The following is a 22,796-nucleotide window of genomic DNA, read 5'->3' on the forward strand; positions in this document are numbered from 1 at the left end:
AAAATTAAATGTAAACAAAGCTGGGACTAAGAGAGAAATTTGAACGATTGTAGTTTGTCCGTTGCAACTTGAACACAGCCCGCTCTTCCGCTTTCACAGGTTGTTTTGCGCACGTGTGTCCTGCTACTGAAGACTTTTCAAGACTGTTTTTTTTTTATTTATTTTTTTTAATAATTAAGGGGCTGCAGAGCTAATTTGACCGGATAATGGAAGAAGTCCACGTGCAACGAGGAACCTCCAGCTTTGGTGGGAAACCAAGGCACGAGGCTGCTCCAGTCCGGGACCCTGTGTGGTTCCCTGACGGCTGCCTGAATATCTCCACGCGGTGACCGTGAAAATCACCTGCTCCTCTGATTTATCGTGTAAACGTAGACGTACACGGCACCTAATGGAGTCAGTGATGCAACGTCTGACTGGAGATAAAAGCAGCAAGCTACGTGATTCCCAGGTCTTCTGTCTTTGTGGAGTTAAAAAAAAAAGGAAGCAGCACGTCACGTGACTGTATCTCGTCTTCTCTGTAGCGCTGACTGCGCTTCTCAACAATCCGCTGACTGCGCTGGAGCCGGACGGTTTCTGCAAGGATGATTCTAGTACGCATCGCATGGAGTTTCCTGATCTTTGCTTCGGCCTCTGCGTTTGAAGGTGAGCTGCGTGTTTGTGCTTACACACTGACACACACACACACACACACACACAATATCATCCTTTTATAACAGTCCTGCAAAGAGTTGGAGCTGAGTCATTGATGATCAGCCATGAACACACCCAGGTAGTGTTGGCTTTGCTGTAATAACCTGTGACTGCATTTTAATAACCAGTTATTATCAATTCATGTTACTATAGCTATTCATAGGTTTTTATTGTCTTCTTACAAGTATTATTACATTACATATTTTGTTAGTACTTATTTTGTTGTAAGTATACCACAATTTTGCGGAGTATAATTTTGTTTTTATGCTTGTTTTTCCAAAGAGTCACACCAACTAACTTCATGTCCTCTCTCACTACATCCATAAATCTCCTCTTTGCTCTTCCTCTAGACCTCCTGCCTGGCAGCTCCAACCTCAGCATCCTTCTACCGATATATTCACAGTTTCTTCTCTGAACATGTCCAAACCACCTCAATCTGGTCTCTCTGACTTTATCTCCAACACATCTAACATGAGCTGTCCCTCTGATGTCCTCATGCCTGATCCTGTCCATCCCCGTCTCTCCCAAATAGAACCTCAACATCTTAAGCTCTGCTACCTCCAGCTCTGCCTCCTGTCTATTCTTCAGTGCCACTGTCTCTAAGCCGAACAACATCTCTGGTCTCACCACCATCTTGAACATCTTTCCTGTAACTCTCGCTGACATTCTGCAACTCTCCTTTCTCCTTCTCTTCTAACTTCTTTCTGTGGGACATAGCCACTAACAACATTGGACATCACCCCTTCAACTTCCAGCTTCAGACTCATCAACCTGTCTGATACTCTTTTCACCTCTAGAACATTCCTCACAAACTCCTCTTTCAGTATAACTCCTACTCCATTTCTCTTCCTATCTGACCCATGGTAGAAAAACTTAAACCCTGCTCCTAAGCTTCTAGCCTTGCTACCTTTCCACCTGGTCTCCTGGACACAAAATATGTCCACCTTCCTTCTCTGCATCATGTCAATTAACTCTCTATCCATCCCTGTCATAGTACCAACATTCAAAGTCCCTACTATCTGTCCTACATTCTTAGCTTTCCTCTTCTCTCTCTGCCTACGAACACACCTTCCTCATCTTACCCATCAGTACCCTGTAGGTCAACAGCACCGGTGGCTGTCGTTGTTAACCTGGGCCCCGACCGAGCCGGTATGGAAGTCTTTGTCACGATTCGCATTTTTAATTTGGCATGTGTTTTACGTCGGATGCCCGTCCTGACACAACCCTCTGCACGTATCCAGAATTGGGCAAGAACACACTGGTTTGTCTCCATTTGCGGTTGCAATTTGTTTTTGTTTTTTTGAGTATCAAGGAAAATAAAATGGTTTTAAAAAAACTCATTAAATCACTAGGATTAAACTAATGCTGCTCTAAAATAATCAATGAAAGTTAAACTGAGTTTCTTTGGCTTAGTCACGTGCAAATGAGCACATTAGTGGCTGGAGAGTAATTAGCTGCTGTTGCTGCTTCTAATGTTGATAGATGTGCTGAACAGTACATCCGCAACAACACAGAAGTGCAGTGCAGTGCAATATCTGTTCACTTTGTGCAAATGCAGTAAGCAACTGCCACAACAGGACATTAGTGATCTGTTCACTGCACGTATGCAGTAGGAAAGTCAACGCCTTTTTCCGAGCTTGTGGATGTGTGTAACATCAAAAAGACACTGCTAGAATAATTTAGTGAAAATAAACAGACTGAGTCAATTTGGATTTCAAATAAATGTCAGATTTAATTTATTTGCTCTTATTTATATTATATATGTATATTATAGTTCAGAAGGAGATAGAGGTGAAGCCTGGAGAGGACGCCACTCTTCAATGTCAGTGTCCCCGACACGCCGACATCACGCTGTTAGAGTGGAGCAGACCTGAGCTGAAGAAAGACGGTTACGTGTTCTTCTACAGAAACAGCCGGCCCTATGAAAACTACCAGCATCAGTTTTTCATGGGCCGAGTGGAGCTGAGAAACGAGTCATCTGTGAAGGACGGAGACGTCTCAGTGATTCTGAAGAATGTCAACATCAGCGATACAGGGACATATGAGTGTCGAATTGTCATCAGCAACCCAGGAAGCAGTGGGAGAACCACTACTGAGCTGAAGCATCTCATCACCCTCAAGGTTTCCGAATCAGGTGAGCTTGTAGAATCCAGGTTTCAGTTCTGCATCACCCACCTGATGGCTGAAGCCTCACACTTGGCTCTCCTCTGCAGGTAACAAGGCAGAGAACAACTGGGATGGAGGCAACAATTTGCTGGAAAGGGGAGCAGTTTTAGTTGCAATTGCAGTTGGCCTGACGGTTGTTGCTGTGGTTCTAGTTGGTATCATTTTCATACTTTTTAGGATTTATAAAAAAAAGCCAGACACAGGGAACAGTTGAGTGACCCAACAAAGATCTGAAAAATTCTCAGTTCTCTCTACTCCTGTGTACTGCTGTGACATAAATATAGCAATCGTTTTTTTTTTTTAAAGGGCGAGTGCCTGCCCAACTTCAGTATGATTTCGTAGCGTCATATAGCATCTGGTTCACATCAGAGGGTCTGAGGTGGGGTGCAGTGAATAGGGTGGTGTCTGATGGTCCCTACAGATGCTGCTGTAATGGTGAAGATTGGAGGTGAAAAATAGCATGTCCAGTCAGTTAGACAGTGCTTGTTTAATGTAATTATTCAGTTCAAATTAGCTTTATTTATATGGCATCAATTCACAACAAAGTCATCTCAAGGCACTTAACACAATACAGTCAAGACTATAAAGATGTATAGAGAGAACCCAACAAAGCACTAGACAACAGTGGAGAGGAAAAATTCCCATTAACGGAAGAAACCTCCAGCAGAACCAGGCTCAGGGTGGACGACCATCTGCCTTGACCGGTTGGGGTGGGGGGACAGGGGAGAGAGTAAAAGAACAGAGCAACAATAAAACATCGGGCAGGTTGGTAGGACGAGTAGCTGGAAACTGGAAAACACACAGCTTCAAAGCCGGGGACACCTGCAGAAAGGGACAGAGAAGGACAAAGACAACTACGGGAGAAAACACACAGAGTTAATGACAAACAGTGGTGACAATTGTGGTTTGAGAGGAGAGGGTCTAACTAACTCTAAGCTTTATCAAAGAGGAAAATTTTAAGCCTAGACTTAGAGGCAGAGAGGGTTTCTGCTTCCTGAATCTGAACTGGGAGCTGGTTCCACAGGAGGATGCATCAGTGTGAAATAATTCACTTCATTTCTTCAGAGGATTTCAAAGGTGCCTTTATGTGGAATCTTTCCAGTTTTTGGTCACGTGTGAACAGCTTCTCTCTCTGTTTATGTCACCGTCGCACTGTTGTCAGTCGTTTGCGTGAAAACATCGTGTCCAAAATTTTTGACAAAGTGAAGCAGGGAGCAGGGACTGAATGATACTGAAAAACTTCAGCTGGTGAAGCTAGTAGGTTGCCAAATATTATCCGATGCACTCACCTGCTCTTATCCTCAGTGATGAGGCAGTTTTTTTGTTAAATGCAGACATTATAACACAGCAGCACACATTATATCTGGAGTAAAAATATTGTTAGCCATATAACATGTTCTTATAGATTAGCTTGCATACCAGAAAATGTAGCTGTTTGAGTGTGTGACATTACGTATTATTCAATGCTTGTAATATACCAATGTTGCAGGTCTTTAAAAGGAACAGATTAAATACGCTATTATATATTTTTTTTTTAGTAAAAGCTACTTTTTTTATATATCTTGTTTTGATTGTGTTGTTGCTGCGATGTTGAGCCTGAAACATTTCTGATAATGGAGAAAACACAACACATCAAACTGTAGCGGATATTTGAGTTTATTGTCTAATATATCTAATATGTCTAATAATATGATTAAACTTTTGAATTTGTTTCATTTAATACAAGTTTTTTTCCCCTCAATTCAAACCCCCTTTTACTTGTATAATTACAGTTATTCCAGCTGTCTGTAGTAGTGGTTTCTGTGACTGGAGTTTGCTGTTAGTCTGCTGCAGCTGGATCATCTTGCTGTTACTGCTTACTACTACTAAAACCCTTAGACTGGACAAAAACAAGGGGCTTTTACTGTGATGGAGCCACAGGAAATGTAATGCAATCTCTGTTTTTCACAACTCGTACATAGCAAAAAATAAAACCTGACATTAGCTGCCTGGGAGCACTATACAGGAGACTGGAAGATCAAGCTGGAAGCTCTGGGAAAAACAAATGGTCAGGTGACAGCCTCCAAAGCACCACCTACACTGTTTGTTTTGTTGTGTTTTTCAGACCCCAACTCATGCTGGGCTAATGAGTTGACAGCTGAGCGGACACACATTTTCACCTCCTTAGCTTAGATTAGACATCTGGAACCTCTTTTATTTATACAGACTGTAGTAGTTTAATATGGGAAATGAAACAACCTTTTCTTTCAGTCCGTGAACAGGCCTGTGGAGAAACACCAGTATGTGGACACAGTGTCTCTGTTGATGAACTCAGAGCTTCAGCTCACTTGCATAAACAATGTGAACAGGGTGGATCAGTGAGAGTTCATCGTACCACTCCAGAGAACGCAAACATGCAGTATCGCAATCAATTTTCTTTCCAACACATTTTCAGGCAGTGAAGTCTTGGGTCAGTACTCAAAAAGCCTGAGAACACGAGTGTTTGATGCAGAGTTAATCATGTACATGTGTCACCATGAGAGCTGTGAGTGAAGGATTAAATGTGAAATTATACTGGCTGAATCCATCATGTGTCTGTGGAAAAACTTGGTTTGAGGAACAGCAGAAAGTGAAAATGAACAAGATGAAATGTAAGAAACCATCACAGAACAACGGTAGAATAAAAATCTCAGTCTCCATTTATTTGGATTCTTTTTAATATCAGACTTCACTGAATAGACTGTTTTCTGTCAGGCTGATGTTTGTGCAGATTTTGTCTTTAGACAAAGTGAAATGTGTTTATGCTGTCAGAGAGAAAAGGGGGGAGGACAAATATTACAACCGTGACAAATTAATCCAAGACTGAAGACTATGACTATCAGAGTATAGTCAACATCACAGAGAATCCAGAGCTGAAGCAACATATTAACACCAGAGGGGATGTGAGGAATTTTATCTTTACTTAATTTTTATTTACATCTACGAGGTGAAAGGTGAGAAACTGTAAGACTGTTGGCTGCAGTGACAGGACGCACAGAGAAGCTGCACTAAGGAAAGTTGAAACTGAAGGGACTCAAGACAAAACCAACTGGATTTTGAAGATGTTCTGTAGCTACTTAGAACAAATTTAAGAAGGATTAGTTCTCTCTGCTCTGATCAGCTATAGATAGAGATATAATTTATATAATACTGTTACTAGTCATAATTAAAGTTTCAGAACTTCAAAATAAAAGAAAATTTAAAAAAAGCAAATGTCATCTCTCACAACTCGTCTTCCTGCAAAAAGACTTTCAGTTTGAAACAGCAGTTGTCATGGCTGTTTCTGTGCATTTGTATTTTGTAGCTTTTCTCTCATTTATCTTCTGCTTTTGAAGGTGAGTTTCTCACTACTCATTCTCTTCTCACAGGTGGTGGAGCTGAACACGTCTTGGATGGAGTAATCAAGAATCAACCTACAGACTCAGGTAAGTTTGTAGAGTGCAGCTGCTTCCTGTTCTGCCAATGACAGTGGAAGATATGGATGTCAAATCGTGATCACTGAGTCAAAATGTAGAAAGAGAGATGCACCTGAGCCCACCACCACGATCCACCTGATAGTCACAGACTCAGGTGTGTGTGTGTGTGTGTGTAGTAGATAATGTCTGACAGGAGTTTGAAGAGGAAATGGATTCATCACCTACCTGACACCTCACATCTCATTCTCTTCTCACAGGTGGTGGAGCTGAACACATCTTGAAGGAAAGAATGAAGGATGGAGGAAACAAGAATCAATATCATGCATTTGTGCTTAGTGTGTCAGTTATTACTGTGTGTTGGTATTTGTGCTGTGAGATTTAAAAAAAAACAAAAGACCAAAGGCAGAAGTCAAACCAACCTGCAACTGTAATACCAAATATAACTTAATAATTTAGACAGCATTAATTTTTCAAACATTAATATAAATACTGCCTTAATCATAGTAATATGTGTTATGTGGAATCATCATATCAGTATAAAACTATATTTGCTTTGAGGACGCTGATGGAGAAGTACAGAGAAGGTCAGAGGGAGTTGCATTGTGTCTTCGTAGATTTAGAGAAAGCGTATGACAGGGTGCCGAGAGAGGAGCTGTGGTATTGTATGAGGACGTCTGGAGTGGCAGAGAAGTATGTTAGAGTGGTGCAGGACATGTATGAGAGCTGTAAGACAGTGGTGAGGTGCTGTAGGTGTGACAGAGGAGTTCAAGGTGGAGGTGGGTCTGCATCAAGGATCAGCTCTGAGCCCCTTCTTCTTTGCTCTGGTGATGGACAGACTGACAGATGAGGTTAGACAGGAATCTCCATCGACTATGATGTTTGCAGATGACATTTTGATTTGTAGTGAGAGCAGGTGGAGGAAAATCTAGAGGTGGAGGTCTGCTCTGGAAAACAGAGGAATGAAGCTTAGCCGCAGCAAGACAGAATACATGTGTGTCAATGAGAGGAACCCAGGTGGAACGGTGAGGTTACAGGGAGCAGAGGTGAAGAAGGTGCAGGACTTTAAAAGATGTTGAGGTTCTATTTGGGAGAGACGAGGATGGACAGGATCAGGAATGAGGACATCAGAGGGACAACTCATGTTAGATGTTTCGGAGATAAAGTCAGAGAGGCCAGATTGAGGTGGTTTGGACACGTTAGGAGGAGAAAATGATTATAATGTGACATAAAAACGTAAGAAGAAGAAAAGGATGAAGGTCAGGCTTTGTTTGTGATGCACGGTGGATGAGGGGTTGGTTCATTATTTGTAGGCGCTTATTCTTATCAAATCCAAATCTTAGACAAAATGTTTTGGCTCGTATTCCACAGTCCAAAAGAATGTTCCATAAACCCCCGGCTTTAAAAAGGAGTCGATCCGAGCTGCTTTTATTTTGCAGATACAAAAAGGGAACTTTTTCATTCAACTGAGCTTCTCTCAGTAACTGGTAGGAAATTCTGCTATACAGTCAAAAACCTGTTTTGTACCAAGCTCAACAATTTCCATGCTTCTCTCTTCTTTTTCTTTACGTGCTCCCAAGTCACCAACTGCACATGTGCGGCTGCCCTGACTCACATGATTAATTTACAGTTACATTTACACTTGTTGTGATGGAACAATTTGACACTAGAAATAACCAGAACTTAACTTAAGATTTAAAGACTTTGTGGCTCTTAGAGGGTTCATCACCTACCTGACACCTCACATCCGATTCTGTTCTCACAGGGGATGGAGCAGGAAACATTAGTGATGAAGGAGACAACAGTGATGCTACTCAGACCCATTATCCTCAGCAACAAGAAGAGCAGGTTATGATATCTGAGCTCCACAGTCCTTGTATGACTTATTTAATTGTCATGAGTCATGATGATGATTCTAGATTTCAGTTTTTCTTCTTTTCACCAGCTTCACTGCCTGTCCCGGTTTTTTAAGATTAAGTGGAGAGACTCAACAACCTTTATCTGTTTGTTACATTAAATTACAGTAAAGACTATTTTATTATAATTATTTATTTTATTACTTTTTTAAAAAAAAATTCCAGCTTCTGTTCGATTGTAGTTGTTACGACCAATATGAACTCTTAAAAAAAGCTCTTCATTGAAAGTTTATTTGTTAATAAACTAACACACATTACTACTTTATTTCTGACTTTTTGAATAATGATGAAGCTGCTCTGGAACTTCTGTGACACCTGAGTGCTTGTTTTCCGACTAACCCTAGCATCCTACCCACTGCTGATCACCTTTATCAGGTGTGTTCAGCCAATCAGAAGTCAGTTTGCTTTGTCCTCCCCCTCCCTAATGTGAGGTGGTATCTTCCAGCTTCTGATTAAAGTTAAAGCTTAATAAAGCCATCAGGGTTTAATGTGTGGTCAGACTGAAGCTGCTGGTAAAACTGCACTGAGACACTATAACCAGTCAATAAAACCCTGCAGAAATCAGAATGTAACTGAAGGACTTTTTGGAGATTTTATTCTGTTATTGACCTAAATCTAAAATGGAAAGTGCACACATGGCTCTGAGCTGTAGTGTAATTTCAGTCTGAGGATGGAAGCTGATATTTTCCTCTGCAGAATCATCAGATCTGACTCACAGTTTAAAGTCCACATCATCAGGTTCTATTACACCGGGTGTTACTCAGGTTAACTGTGTGTCTGTGTGTGAATTTTAACCTGGCTGCAAATCTGCTTTTATTTCAGGTCACATGTGTGAAGTTGTTCATTGAGACATGAGGGAGGACACTTTAATCACTTTAATATATTTATCACTTTTACAGTTTGGTTTGAAGAAGAAACAATAATAAAATTTTTGTGTTATTTCTTAGTAATATGAATAATTATAAACTTTTTACTGATTACTGTATAAGGTAATTATACAGGGACTGTAAACGGACACAACATGTGGTGGAATAAATAATGCATAAACATGGAAGTCAGAGGTCATGAAGACCAGTAAACCAGCAGGTTGTCTTCAATGGTTGGACTGGTTCGAAGGTGTGAAGCTCAACATCAGTGAAGAGTAGATGACCCCTGGTTCTGCTGGACATTCTGGACACAAAAACAAACCCCCAGTCAGATATAGTAAAATCTCATGGGGATAAACTTCCTGTCAACCATGATGGAAGTTCTCTGTTGACCTGCTGTTATTGCTTCAGTCCACTGCCAGAACACACGTATGGCTTTAGTTTAGGGTGTAACTGTACATTAATGTTGTTAAACTTCACTCTGACTTATAGTAAAGTATGTCTCTGCTTCTACCTTCTACCTACTCCTCCACATGACATCACTGAGAGAAGCTTTACGTCATTAGTTCAGATGATGTCATCTCGAGGAGCTGTGGAAAATCAGGTTGACCAAGATTATCCATTGTGTGAGCAACAAGATGACATGATCTGAACTGAATGTTCCTCCAAGTGACGTCATCTGGAGGAGTTTGTCAGCTAGAAGAAGAGAGATATTTTAATATAGGGAAGTCACAGGGAAGTTTAATGGCATTCATTCACATGAACTACAAAAATTAGATCGAAAAGAAGCAAGATCCACATGAGTGAAGGTGTCCTTTAAGTTGTTGTTATCTATGGAAATTTCTTGATTTAATTGGCAGGATGTGGCAACTTATTAGCCTCAATCTCACAGTATCCGGATGAATTTAGATCATGAAACACACACACACACACACACCCATCCACACTCATGGCCGACCCTTGATTCCAAATGAGGCTGAGCTGTAAGTGAAAATAAACAATTGAAGTGATGTCCCTTCTCAAGAGCCTGATTCTTTGACATCTGTGTCCGTATTGGCCACATCAGCCAGCATAATTCAACACAATGCAGTTACACTGAACTCTGCAACAAGGCTAAAAAACTGTAAAAAATCTCCAAATCCTTTTTTAAAATACAATATATAACAAACCATCTAAACAATATCACCTTTATGTACACAGAACAGTTTTTGTAGTTTTTATTTCTCCTGTTTTGTACCTTATAAACTGGAAGCTAAGTGTATGCAGCTATAGTGCACAGGTTTCTTATTTTGAATGAATCACTTTTATATTTACCTGTAACAGTAATATATAAATAACTGAAGTATAAGTATTGATGCATTATTGTTTAAATATCTGTAATATTTCAGCTGATAAAAGTGGAGAGATGGCATCTCTATATAATTATGAAAATTGTATGATTATAATAATGTGTCAGAATGTATAAGTTGATTTACATTTTCTCTTATTAATCTGAATGTGAAGAGTGTGGTGGAGTATAAAGGATGATTTGTGCATCTAACACATAGCAGAGTAAATATATAAAGTAGCACCATCTGCTGTCTTCTGCTGCAGCTGTTAAGCAGCTGTTGCTCTGAATGTCATTAACACTTTTTCCACAAAGTGGTGCTGCTGCAAGCTCCACCACAGATTCCCCCAAATGTCCACCCGAACCCACTTGTCCTCACATGGAAAGGAATTCACAAATTTTTCTGTCCTTCCTCTGGGATTTTGAGATGCTGGATGAGTCGTGACACTGGGTTTAAGTTTAAATGTAAATTTTACTGTTGGATAATTTTGTAATTTTTGTGCTGTTTTGTTTACATCTGCATTGACTGACTCTCTGACTTCCTCCTCATGGCATCAGTTCTTGAGGATTATGGGTATTGTAGTATTGAGTTTATATAAAATGGTTCATCCAGACTAAAACAGTAGCATCCGTACAGGAAAAAACTGAATCTAGAGGCAGTGAAGCAGCATTTTGCTTTTAAAGGCAGATCGACGTGTTTTTTCTGTTTTTTCGCTTGTTCCTCTTAAATGTCTCATCGTCTGCTTGATATAACAATCGTACACAGTGAAATGTATTTTTCTTGGGCAGGTCTTCTTACCTGTTTCACTGTGGGGGAGGTTCTCACAGAAACAGGCTGGAACAGATGGTGCGGACACATGATGGTTTTGCTCAAAGGTGGCATTTTAAAATGTAACCAGCTTAAGATAGATTTAGTTTGAGTGATCCCACCACAGCCGTAACATGAGCTCCACCCCACCTGCTCACAGGTTGCTTCATCAGCTTTTGTTCCTGTCTCTTCAATCCTTCTTTCTCTGCCTTCTCTGACGGCCTGCATGTTATCAGCCCTGTGTGATCTAAGTTAAGCGCTCGTTGACTTTTACCTGCCTGCTCCATGAGTCTTGATTTGAGTCATAACCTCTGTGTCAGCTACAGTAAACATCCATCTAAATCAGTGCAGAGCTCTGCACATCATCACTCTGCAGATGAGTCAGTATCACAGAACAGCAGTTGTACCTCTTCTGTTGTTTGATCTGGTGGATATGTGTCCATAGCTGATGTCTGTTGTTCTTCTCACTGCAGCGTAGACTGCACATGGATCCCTCTCTGCAAAACATAATGAAATGACTAACTTCTGTGGTGCATGAAATAAAATAATAATACTTTGATGTCCACACTTTGAAATGTATCACAGTTACAGATACTGTTCACGCAGATAACACTTTTTTCTTTTTCTAACACCACTGCTGCGACTGGCCTGAGAGACCAAATTAAAAGCAGCCGTTGTTGGTGAAACAGGAAACTGGATGACTATGCAGCAGCTCACTTCTTATAAACCAAAATGACACCTTTCAATGCAACTGTCACACCTGCCAAAGTAAACCACACGATTTGGAGCAATGTTATCAACTTCAGAACAAGAAAAAAAATTTTAAAAAATGGATGCAATTAATTTAAAAAATGCACATTTTATGAAAAAAATAGTTGCTAATAGCTGGACCCTCTGCATGTTGTGGCTGAGAGGAGAATGTTGTCCAAACTTGTTGTACACCAAAGGTGGAGTGTAAGGTGGTGACCACAGAGAGAAGTGAGACACGACATTGTTAAACATGGAGGTAACTTCTCACCTTTTCTCTCAGTCTTTCTAAGGAGACAAACATAGTTTTCATATGAAAGGTAACAAAAAGACATGACATGACAATATAACACCCATTAAATGTTGCTTCAATTCAATTTAAATGACGAACTTGGGCCAGTGTAGCTCTTATTTTTTCAGTAACTTTCAGTAACAGAGTTCAATATTTTGGCTGTTTCAGAGATGTGTCTAAGTTGTAATTACAACTTGGCTGTTAATGTAAGCAGTGAACATATTGCTCATAAACCAACATAAATGTATCAGACATATCCAAATGGTGAAATAATGATGGGTCTAAGTGAAAAACTAGAGGAAACAGGGATCATAATTGTCTGAACCATAATTAGTCCAATAGTTATTCATATTTTTTGCCAACATACAAATCTTAAGACTCTGCCAACACAACTAAAACACTGTAGAAGAGCCGCTGTACCTCTGTTCACCATGTTTGGTTCATCATTGACTCGATCTGCTGTTCTTCTCACTGCTGAGTAAAATGGAGCTGGATCATTTTCTGGAAAATCAAATCAAAGTATAAAGTGCTAAAAGTAGCTGTAGCTCTACCTGTCGACACAGTATCAATACTTATCTAAATGTCAATAGTGGCAATATTTCTAAAAATGTCTTATAATTCAATGTCCCCCACAGGTCAATTTTAGTTTCACTACTTTTTGTCTTCATATGCTTTGCAATGCTAATGACACTCATCTCTATGTGGCCAATTTTATTTTTATTTTAAACAAAGTTTATTCAATTATTTGTATTTTTATTTTGTTGTGTTTTATTTTTTATATTTCATATTGTTCATAAATGTATTCGCTCTTATTCTCAAATCATCTGTAAATTGCTTTAAAGAAAAGTTTGATTGATTGATTGATACACATTATTGTAATAATATGTTAAAGGTTGTATCAGGATTGCCAAAGTTTAAAGGAAAGATTAGAAATCAGTTCAATAACTATCGATATAGTGGTGGAGTTACAAATCACTCTAGAGCCATAGTGCTCACATGACTAAAACACTGATTGTAGAATGTACCTCCCATCCTGTTTGGTTCATGACTGACTTCAGCTTTTCTTCTCACTGCTGAGTAAAGTGGAGCTGGATCAGTCTCTGAAAACAAAGTCAAAAGAATTTATCAAGCACTGCTAAAAGTATCGATGTAAAGTATAGATCAACACCTCTATTTACATGAAACATCCATAATTATATAAGAATATTAATACATAATATATTCTGTTGAAACCACCGTGTAGGTGAAGCTGTAGCAGTAATGCTAGAATAAATGTATTAATTTCCTTAGTATTACCAAATAATGTGTCAATGCTAAGAGCTGAATTAGGTAGTGAAATCAGTTCTTCAGTGAAACATGAACAAGTACAATTGAAGACTTTTTTTTTTTTCAGAAAACAGGAAACATGCAGCAAAGCTTCTGTTATAGCCTTTAACCACAAAGCAAGCTCAAACAAACCACACTGCTCTGTAAACACATACACTTTTGTGTCTGTGAATAAATGTTGAAATTAAAAGTGTCTAATCATTCCTTTTTTTTTTTTTTTTTTTTTTGATGATTTTAAAGAGCAGCCATTGTTTTTACCAGTTCTAGGCCTGACTAATGCGCTGTGTAAGATGTATACAATTTGACCATAGGCTTGGTTCTGGCTTCCGGTCCATTTTTGAATTAATTTGAAGTTATTCATTTTTGTATTTAAGGCTTTAAATGGTCTAGTAACACCCTCTCTCAGTGACTCCGTTTCTTCTCAGTTTCTTATAGAGGTGCCCAGAACCTAATAGAAACACTTTTTAATTATGGTTTTATGTCACCTTTTTATAGTTTATATTGGAATGATTGTATATTTATTTAATATTTACTTTTCTGTATGTAAAGTACTTTGGTCAGCAGGGTGTTGTTTTAAAAGACTGTCTCACCTTCAGGTTTTCTCTGGACACATCGTCTCACCAGTAGAACCAGTACAACCAGGAGCATTAAACCACTGAGAGATGGAATAGACCATAAAGAGAAGGAAAGAGAGAAGGACAGAGCAGGAGAGGAAAAGGCAGAAGTGGAGAATGATGGGGAAGATGTGGTGGTGGCTTTTCCTGGAATAATAGAAAAGTAACAAAAAACAATAATGACTTTTGTATGTGTTGTTGTTTTGACACTGTTTGTCAATTCTTGCAATTTGTGATTCTTTGTGGTTTCTTTGCATTTTTTATTTTTATTTTAACAAGACCATTTGTGGTCAAAATATTGATTATTTCAGTAACTTATGCATACTTTGTGTGCAGTCATCAGTATGATTTCATTGTATCATGTAGCCATGACCAGCACCAAGATTTTGGGATGCATTCACTGGATATTTACTGGCACAACATGTTGTGGATTGCTTAGCACCTTCTCTTGACTCCTCCTGACCTGTGACGTAGATCCAGCTGGGTGGAGACTCTCCATGACTGCTGATGTTACACTTGTAGAGGCCTTCATCAGACTTGGTAACATGGTGGATGGTCATGTGACCTGTAGGCTCAGTCCTGATGAGGGAGCCATCTTTATAGAAATCAGCTGAAGGATTGGACGCAGGGCTCTTTGTTTGACAGCTCAGAGAGACATCATGTCCCTCCATTACAGGGAGGACAGGACTCTGCAGGATCACTGCTCCATCTCAACACAGAGACAAACTACAGCATTTCATCCATTTCCACACAGCTTCATCAACACTAACTCCACAGTCTGATCTTACCAGTGACAGTGATGGTGATGCTGTTACTGGTTGATCCCTCTCTGGACTCACACCAGTAAACTCCACTGTCCAATGGGACAACTGAATTGATGTTACAGGAAGAACCAGCTGGTTCCCCCCAGGCTTCACACTCAGCTCTGGTCTCTTTGGTTGTGTTCCTCCTCATTGTCCATCCAGCAGAGCCGTCATCCTCCTCACAGCTCAGAGAGACAGACTGTCCCTTTAAAAACTGAGAGCTGATGGGACTCACAGTCAGATGAGCTGTATGAGAATTTATTGTAATTTAGCCCATTTAGAATTACAAAAAACATCCAAACATAAGTTTTAATACACTTCATACTTGTGTTGTGTGATCACAGCCGTGTACAAATCTAAAAACCTTCATATTATTGATCTGTTATTCAGCGTCAACTTTCTGAATGTTATTTGGTGTCTCATGTCTGCATGAAACAGACCCTTGAGTTTTAACTGCAGTAAGTCGGAGCCTGGTCACTATAGTCAGTAAAGTCACACTGTTATCCTGCAGGTATTCAGATATTCTATTCAGGCTGATTGCAGCTTTAACATTGCTTGGGCTGCAGGTGTTTTCACATCTTTTTATAGAGGCTCTTCTCAGAGTTAATTAGCATTAAACATTGGTTAGTCCAGTTTCAGCTGCAAGAGTTTTTGAAGTGCACTATGGTTGCTGCACTGTAGCTTACACATCACAACTAGCACATAACCCTAGTTATGTGCTAAAAATAACACGGAATAACTTGCAAGAAACATCAGAAAGATCAGCAGATGAGGGACAAAATAAGTGAGGAATTAATATGTTTACATGATTACTAACCTTGGTTCGTTAGGCAGCAGAGCAGTGAGGTCAAAACTGAAGAGAAAGGAGATTTATAATTAAATTATATATAATACTGTGCAAACGTCATAGGCCATCATCAATCCATATTTATATAGGTTTCTTTATTGAATTGGAAACTACAGAAAATATGTGAGCAATATTTAAAAACCCAACCGTCCTAAAACAAGATGACTTCTACGGGGAAACGTGTGACTTCTCTTTGCACTTGGCACATCTTGAATTCTTTGGGGGAGACTTTTAAAGTTTTCTTAAGTAAACTATATTATACCAGCCTTCCTTCAGCACTTCCCTGAGTTCTTCTTTAGACTTAGACTCACTTTTGGATCCGAAACTACTAACATGAGAGCAAACCCACCAAGGCTGGAGACTGAACAATACTGGAAAGTTTAGTGAGCAAAAGTACAATTATACCATTATGAACATTAAAGTAAATCTCACTCTTCTTCAACTTAGCAGATACGATATGCATAAATATGGTTACTAAAAAGTTAATAAATAATAAGCAGTTTTACTCACTGAGCTGCCACAGAAAAGATGGTTCTCCCATTGTATTACGTGGTGATTTGAGATTTTTCTTTCTCACATCAGTGAAACCCTCCTCCTTCCTCTGTTGAAGTGACTTACTTTTCTGTGGTTTTGTCGTCAACAGCAAACAGGAAAACAGTTTATTTTTGTACCATGAGTGAGTTAAATCCCTTTCACTTAACAAGATATACTAACATTATTAAACAAAACATTGTGAAATAGACATTTATGTGTTTTTATTGTGCTTTTGTCTTTCCTCTTTGTTCATTGTTTAAAGTTTCCAGGTTCAAACCTAACAGCCCATACAGTGCATGATGATTAAATGCTATTCATATAATAAACATACAGTCCACTCCAAAAGTATTGGTACAGCAAGGCTAATTCATTTGTTTTTGCGGTTTAAGCTTGGAAGAAACTATAATGAGAAGCAATACAAAAGTTCTCAAACAAAGATTTACTGATGAATGGGACCATGATGAACCTGATGGCAATGCAAACCTCTGCAGGAAGTAAGTGTCTGCTTATGATCCAAACCATACAAGCTAATCTGTGAAGCACAGTGGGGGTAGTGTCCTGACTTGTTGATGACCTAACTCATGAAGGAACCGGACAGAACAAATTGGGAGGAGTTTTGTCATACAACAATGATTTAAAACACACTAAACAAAGTATTCTGTTAGATGGAAAATGTGGAAGGTTTTCACAGAGTAAGTCAATCACCATAATTTTTCACCTGCTCAAAAGGAGAAACAAACCACAATTGGATGAGAACAAAAGAAGAAACAAGCAGTTTTGATACGTCTTTGAGTCACATGATGCAGTTGTTGCAAGGAAGCCATTTGCAACCTAATCTTGTTTTATTTGCTTTAATTTACTGGTCGATCTGTCAGAGATATCTGATTCTCTGCTGGTCAAGTTTACATGTTAAGTGGTTGACGTTGTGCACATGTGACAGGTGATAATGTCACAGCCATGCACACGTTTTTTTACTGTGAGTGAATAAGATACTAAACCTGTAATTTTTAATACTTGTTATGCCAAAATAAGCCTTGGAGGAACAACCAGGAAAACATTTGGAAGCTAAGAAAAAAGTACAAGATAATAAAAAGTACAAGATTGTGGATTAAAAGTATAAAACAGCTCACAATATTAATACAGACAGTTCCACAGTAACCATGTTGCAGCGGCATGCGCGAGGCATTCAGTCATGTGACATGACGTCATCATGTCCGTATTGAAGCACGTTTCAATTCATTCAGTACAGACTTTCAACACGTATTAGGTCGGATATTATTTATTTTGCTCATGAGAACCACGGGTCCGACACCATTCACTTTTGGAAGAGATTATGAGTTTGTTGACGCACCGGATAATGTTAGTGCTGAAGAGTTTTACATGTTGTGATTCATTTTTACCTGGTTTCTAAGTTGACTGTTAACTTAAGCCGGCGCCGGATGCCACTGCTGTACACAGTAAGTAATCTGCATGATGTCATCTGAAATCATATCAACACTGTCCATAAGAAAGTGAGTTCGAACATGTTTTTGAGCTGCAAATCTAAAGAAGATTTGTTTGTAAAAGTCCAAAGACGAGGACATTAGTTACAGTAGTTACAGGGCTGTTTCTGCGGTGGGAGTGGAGGGGGGGAGGGTTAGTGTACAGTAAAATTCCTTCAAAAATAATTATGGTTTTTATCTAAACAGCAATCCATTAAAAGTGTAAGGCAACATTTCACGATTTCATCGGAATCAATACACGAGATTTGGGGTTTTGTATGTTTATTTTAGAGTGGCAGCGCCCCGCTCTTCCCGACCCCTGGTCGAAGTCTCCGTGGGCACTTAAGCCCCCATAGCCGGTCCCCAAACCCGGTAGAAATTCGGGAGGGCTGCTTCAAATCTGTGCCAAATCAACATGTGGACAAAAAGAACCCACAGGATAAAGCGAAAGGACTTTTATTATTATTCAAGTACTACGTTTTTCTATAATCAGCAAGAGAAATGCACTGTTTCACAAAATGTTTTACTAATATTTTGTGTTCTGTTATTAAGACATGTTTCAGTCATATTTCAACGATGTGTCAACTAATACAGTTTATGTACCACGTGTTTGCATTTTAACCGCCCCTACTTCCTGAACCGTTGACGTTTTGCTACAGTGAAGCCTCTCAAGTCTTAGTTTTGTCCTGGTGTATTTAAAATGTCATTTTAATGTTCGAAAAGTAAATGGAGAAAATAGGTGAAAGTTCAAATTCAAATATTACAGGGAACTTTTTTTTTAAATTAAAAATCCGCTTTTCAAGTTTAGGTAACGGAGCTGCAACGATCACACGCCAGGTTTTTTTAGCCTGGTGGTTTTCTCTCTTTCTATTATTTGTGTTTCAGTATGGAAGGCAGTCGTGGGATTATACTGGAGCTCACGTTTATTGCAGTCTTTCCTTTAATATCTGCAGCTGTAGAGAAAAGAAAACGTCGTCATCCTCTTCCTCCTCCTCCCCACCCCCACCCGTGCTCATGTAAACAAAACCCTGTAGAACCCTAATCACGAAAAGGTGGCGTCTGTAGACATGTTTTTCCTTTCTTACTCGCTTTATTTCCTCATCTTGTTTCCTCTGAGTACTGCGTTTGAAGGTAATGTTACTGTTACTGTTACTCTCAACCACACAATACGATCCTGCAGTGCATTTTGTCTGCGTCATATAGACCTACACCCAGAAGCTACCGTATGTCGAGACGTACTTTTACTTTAGGTTACTTCTTTATAACTGACAGTGCTAATGCTAGTAATGATCCATATGGTACACATAATCAGAATAATTGCTTATTTACATTCTGTATCTGTTGAACTGGAATTTCAACGTGCAACAGAAACATAGCAGCTTAAACTTCACACCGTTTAAACACAGCTTTTTAATATTTAAGTACTGTAATCAGGTGATTCAGAGAAATTACAGAATGTGTTTACAGTCACTATAGTGACCTGTACACTGTCAATCTGTGTAGTCATGCAGCAGATCAGATGACTTTGTTTTGAAAGCATGTGACTATTAATTGCTGTTTTCAGTCAATACACTCATAAAATCTAGAAATAAACTACATTAAATTATATTCACTGGGTCTTTGGTGATCCATGAAATGTAGTTTAACTAATAAACAAACCCCAAAATATTAATTCAAAACTGGAAAATTGACTTTGTTTTTGCTCAAAAAAATGACTCGAATGACTAATAGTTTTCAGAATAGTAAAATATTTTAGTAGAAATTGACTAATGGATTAGTTATTTAATTGTATGTATTGCATGTATCAGATCAGACTAAACATGTGTGAGCTGTCTTACCAAAGTTTCTCTTGTTTTACTGTTATGTAAAATAACATTTTTTGTGTGTGCGAATAATAAGCTCCAAAACAAACAGATGACAGCACTTTATGATTTTTTTTTAAAGCTTAAACACAATTGCTAGAGGTAGAAAGAGACTATCGGTAAGTTTTAAACTAACACCACGGTCATGTGACCTAAACGTACAGAGAGATTAGTTAGGAAAAATGTCTCCATGTCCTGGCTGAGGACGTTTAATGTTTAGCCACTTGTTAGGAACCACCTTGTTTAGGATGCATATGATGTCTAAAATAACACAAGCGGGGTATTTATTAATTTTATGTTGGACAATGTAACATGAAAGTCTCTTGACCTTATGTTAACTATGGGTCTTATTTCAGGCTTTTAAATAAAGACCCATAGACTTCAGGTCAATGGAACCAGAAGTCAAAAAGTGCTAGGTGATTTCTGGGTTTTAGGACTCAGTCCTACCATATTTAACCAAACTTTTCTCCAGTTGCTATAAACATCAAGTGTTGTCTCAAGCTTTGTCTCAAGCTTTTTTTTCTTTTTAATAAATGTTGTAGTCAAAGAGATAAAGGCAACATCTGGAGAAGACGTCTTCCTCCCATGTCTGGCTCCCAAAGATTCTTCCATCACACTGTTAGAGTGGATAAGACCTGACCTTAAGTCTGATGGCTACGTGTTCTTTTATCGAAATAATCGCTCCTACGAAAACTACCAGCATCCAGCTTTTCATGGTCGAGTGAAGCTGCAAGACAAATCCTCAGTGAAGAATGGAGACGTTTCTTTGATTCTAAAGAATGTCAGCAACAGTGACAGTGGAATTTACGAGTGTCAAATCTTCATCAGCAACACAGGAACCAGTGAGAGAACCAACACTGAGCTCAGGGACTTCATCAGGCTGACAGTTACACAGTCAGGTAAGTTTGTAGAGTGCAGCTGCTTCCTGTTCTGCCAATGACAGTGGAACATATGGATGTCAAATCGAAAGAAAGATGCACCTGAGCCCATCACCACCATCCACCTGATAGTCACAGACTCAGGTGTGTGTGTGTGTGTGTATCAGAGGTGAAGCTGCTTCCTGGTTGTTGATGTGAGAGTGAACCTTCACAGATCAGATGTTGGTGTTTTCTAAAGATGTTGCTGATGAGACTTTGTAGCAAACAGCTGCTATGAGTGATGGGATCAAAGTGCAGTAGATAATGTCTGACAGGAGTTTGAAGAGGAAATGGATTCATCACCTACCTGACACCTCACATCTCATTCTCTTGTCACAGGTGGTGGAGCTGAACACATCTTGAAGGAAAGAATGAAAGATGGAGGAAACAAGAATCAATATCATGCATTTGTGCTTAGTGTGTCAGTTATTACTGTGTGTTGGTATTTGTGCCGTGAGGTTTAAAAAAAACAAAAGACCAAAGGCAGAATTCAAACCCACCTGCAACTGAAATACCAGATAAAACTTAATAATTTAGACAGCATTAATTTTTCAAACATTAATATAAATACTGCCTTAATCATAGTAATATTTGTTATGGAATTACATTCTCATCGCTTCAAGCACTTATCTTCACCTTCAGTGAGCTTGAGCTTAAATTAAATGATAAACTGCCTTTAAATGTAAAGTGCTTTCTGTTTCTGTTTAAATATGTTAATTCTATTATCATCTTACATTTCTTCAATATTTTTGCATCTGCTAGGCTTTTTTAATCTGTCTCAAAGCTTTTTATTAGGCCAATATGTACTTTTTTCTGTAATAAATATATCTATATGATCTTATACACATTTCAGTGTTTCTCTCTTAAAATAAAAAACGCCAATTTCATGCATTATGTAGGTTCAACAACTCTGTGTTGAGTGTGTAGCATCTACACACTGTTTACCAGAAGCTGGAGCTGAGCTGTTGAGTGTGTTGATCTTAGCTGCTATGGAATGTGTTGACACATGTCTAGTATCTCCAACATATTGAGGGGAAAAAAGAACCACAAGAAGCCAAAGAGAAACTTCTCAAACTGTTCTCATGCTGGTTAAAATGAAGTCATGTTACATGTTTTACTTCATGTAGGAGACACAGGGTCCAGATGTGAACCTGACGTTTGACTCTCAGCCATAATAATAATAGTAATAATAATGAGGAATTGACTATACCTGAAATAAAAAACTAAACAGGCATAAACACGCTGTGCACTGTAGGTTGAGGGTCTGTGAGAACACATGTATGTGGGAACAGTAGAAGCGGATTTTGCCTTCAGAAAGTAGCATGTGCATGAGGCCCACGAGCCACCAGGAGGCGACAAAGCGGCATCTTCAGCCTCAACTAAGGCGAATTCAAATTGTCTTTCTCTGCAGGTCTCTCGTGTGTTTATTAAATCCATGATTTGCTTAAACATAAATGTAAGATATAAATCAAGCAAGCTGCACAGATAATCTGTGACTAGTGTTTTTGTGGCATAATTAAGTCAAACGTCGTTGGACTGCACTGTCGCGCAGCGAGTGACGTCAGCCGACAGAGGATATTAGAGCATATAAGACAAACAGCGTCATGGAATCAAACAATTATTATAATGTGACATAAAAACGAAAGAAGAAGAAAAGGATAAAGGTCAGGCTTTGTCTGTTGTTCATTACTTGTCCTGCTAGCTCACTCGGCTAACCTGGGGCTGTCCTGCCGTGGGACTGACGGACTAACCTAAGTGACGTCAGGGAGGGGGCGTGGTTGTGCTACGTCATTGTCAAGGGAAGTTGCCACTCAGATATTTGCCACTTAACATTTCTTTAAAATTACTGAGGATTCATTATTTTAAGTTTAGTGTGTATTTTATAGATGTCAAATTAGTGCGACACTGTTTTATAAATAACACTAGTTACTTATTAAAGGACTAATAAATATGAGGTCTGTTGATGATTAATTTGGATTATTGCTGACTCTACTGAGTTAGTTGCAGTCTCCCTCTTTGCCACTTTTATTAGAATATTCATTGTGACAATACAGATTGCTCATTAGTTTCATTATTTGAACAAGTACAATGTGTCAATAAATGCAGAAACCTCATCAAAGTGACAGCTTTGTAATCAGGTACATGCTTTAAAGGGACATTGTACATTAC

The 22,796-nt window shown here is 38.9% G+C and overlaps 2 protein-coding genes and 1 long non-coding RNA gene across 8 annotated transcripts; 2 read left to right on the plus strand and 1 right to left on the minus strand.

The window, feature by feature from the left end:
* The first annotated feature begins 27 nt into the window (after nucleotides 1–27).
* On the plus strand, nucleotides 28–8,907 carry LOC137137942 (sodium channel regulatory subunit beta-3-like). Of its 3 annotated transcripts, none has more exons than XM_067524789.1 (5): nucleotides 28–437; nucleotides 522–642; nucleotides 2,465–2,824; nucleotides 6,243–6,299; nucleotides 6,548–8,907. In XM_067524789.1, the coding sequence occupies exons 2-5, from the start codon at nucleotides 582–584 to the stop codon at nucleotides 6,670–6,672; spliced, it is 603 nt and encodes a 200-aa protein (XP_067380890.1). In that variant the 5' UTR covers nucleotides 28–437; nucleotides 522–581; the 3' UTR covers nucleotides 6,673–8,907. The 3 variants fall into 3 exon arrangements, with proteins under 3 accessions (XP_067380890.1, XP_067380892.1, XP_067380891.1); XM_067524790.1 differs by having other exon boundaries at nucleotides 423–437; nucleotides 1,041–2,824; XM_067524791.1 differs by lacking the exons at nucleotides 6,243–6,299; nucleotides 6,548–8,907 and adding an exon at nucleotides 2,904–4,295 and having other exon boundaries at nucleotides 60–642.
* Nucleotides 8,908–8,978: 71 nt separating this feature from the next.
* LOC137137906 (low affinity immunoglobulin gamma Fc region receptor II-like) lies at nucleotides 8,979–17,477 on the minus strand. 4 transcript variants are annotated; one of them, XM_067524715.1, is made up of 9 exons: nucleotides 16,344–17,477; nucleotides 15,804–15,839; nucleotides 14,972–15,232; nucleotides 14,626–14,892; nucleotides 14,160–14,330; nucleotides 13,269–13,343; nucleotides 12,664–12,714; nucleotides 11,612–11,701; nucleotides 8,979–9,373 (listed from the first exon to the last, which is right to left on the minus strand). In XM_067524715.1, the coding sequence occupies exons 1-9, from the start codon at nucleotides 16,372–16,374 to the stop codon at nucleotides 9,297–9,299; spliced, it is 1,059 nt and encodes a 352-aa protein (XP_067380816.1). In that variant the 5' UTR covers nucleotides 16,375–17,477; the 3' UTR covers nucleotides 8,979–9,296. The 4 variants fall into 4 exon arrangements, with proteins under 4 accessions (XP_067380816.1, XP_067380814.1, XP_067380812.1 ...); XM_067524713.1 differs by having other exon boundaries at nucleotides 12,664–12,717; XM_067524711.1 differs by having other exon boundaries at nucleotides 9,005–9,373; nucleotides 12,664–12,744.
* Nucleotides 17,478–17,617: 140 nt separating this feature from the next.
* Nucleotides 17,618–21,470, plus strand: LOC137137945 (uncharacterized). Its single transcript, XR_010915859.1, has 4 exons — nucleotides 17,618–17,824; nucleotides 18,140–18,979; nucleotides 20,253–20,609; nucleotides 20,967–21,470. It is a non-coding gene; the product is annotated as an uncharacterized lncRNA (long non-coding RNA).
* Nucleotides 21,471–22,796: the final 1,326 nt, after the last annotated feature.

The sequence above is a fragment of the Channa argus genome, chromosome 12 (genome assembly GCF_033026475.1).
Source record: "Channa argus isolate prfri chromosome 12, Channa argus male v1.0, whole genome shotgun sequence".
Classification (NCBI taxonomy): Eukaryota; Metazoa; Chordata; class Actinopteri; order Anabantiformes; family Channidae; genus Channa; species Channa argus.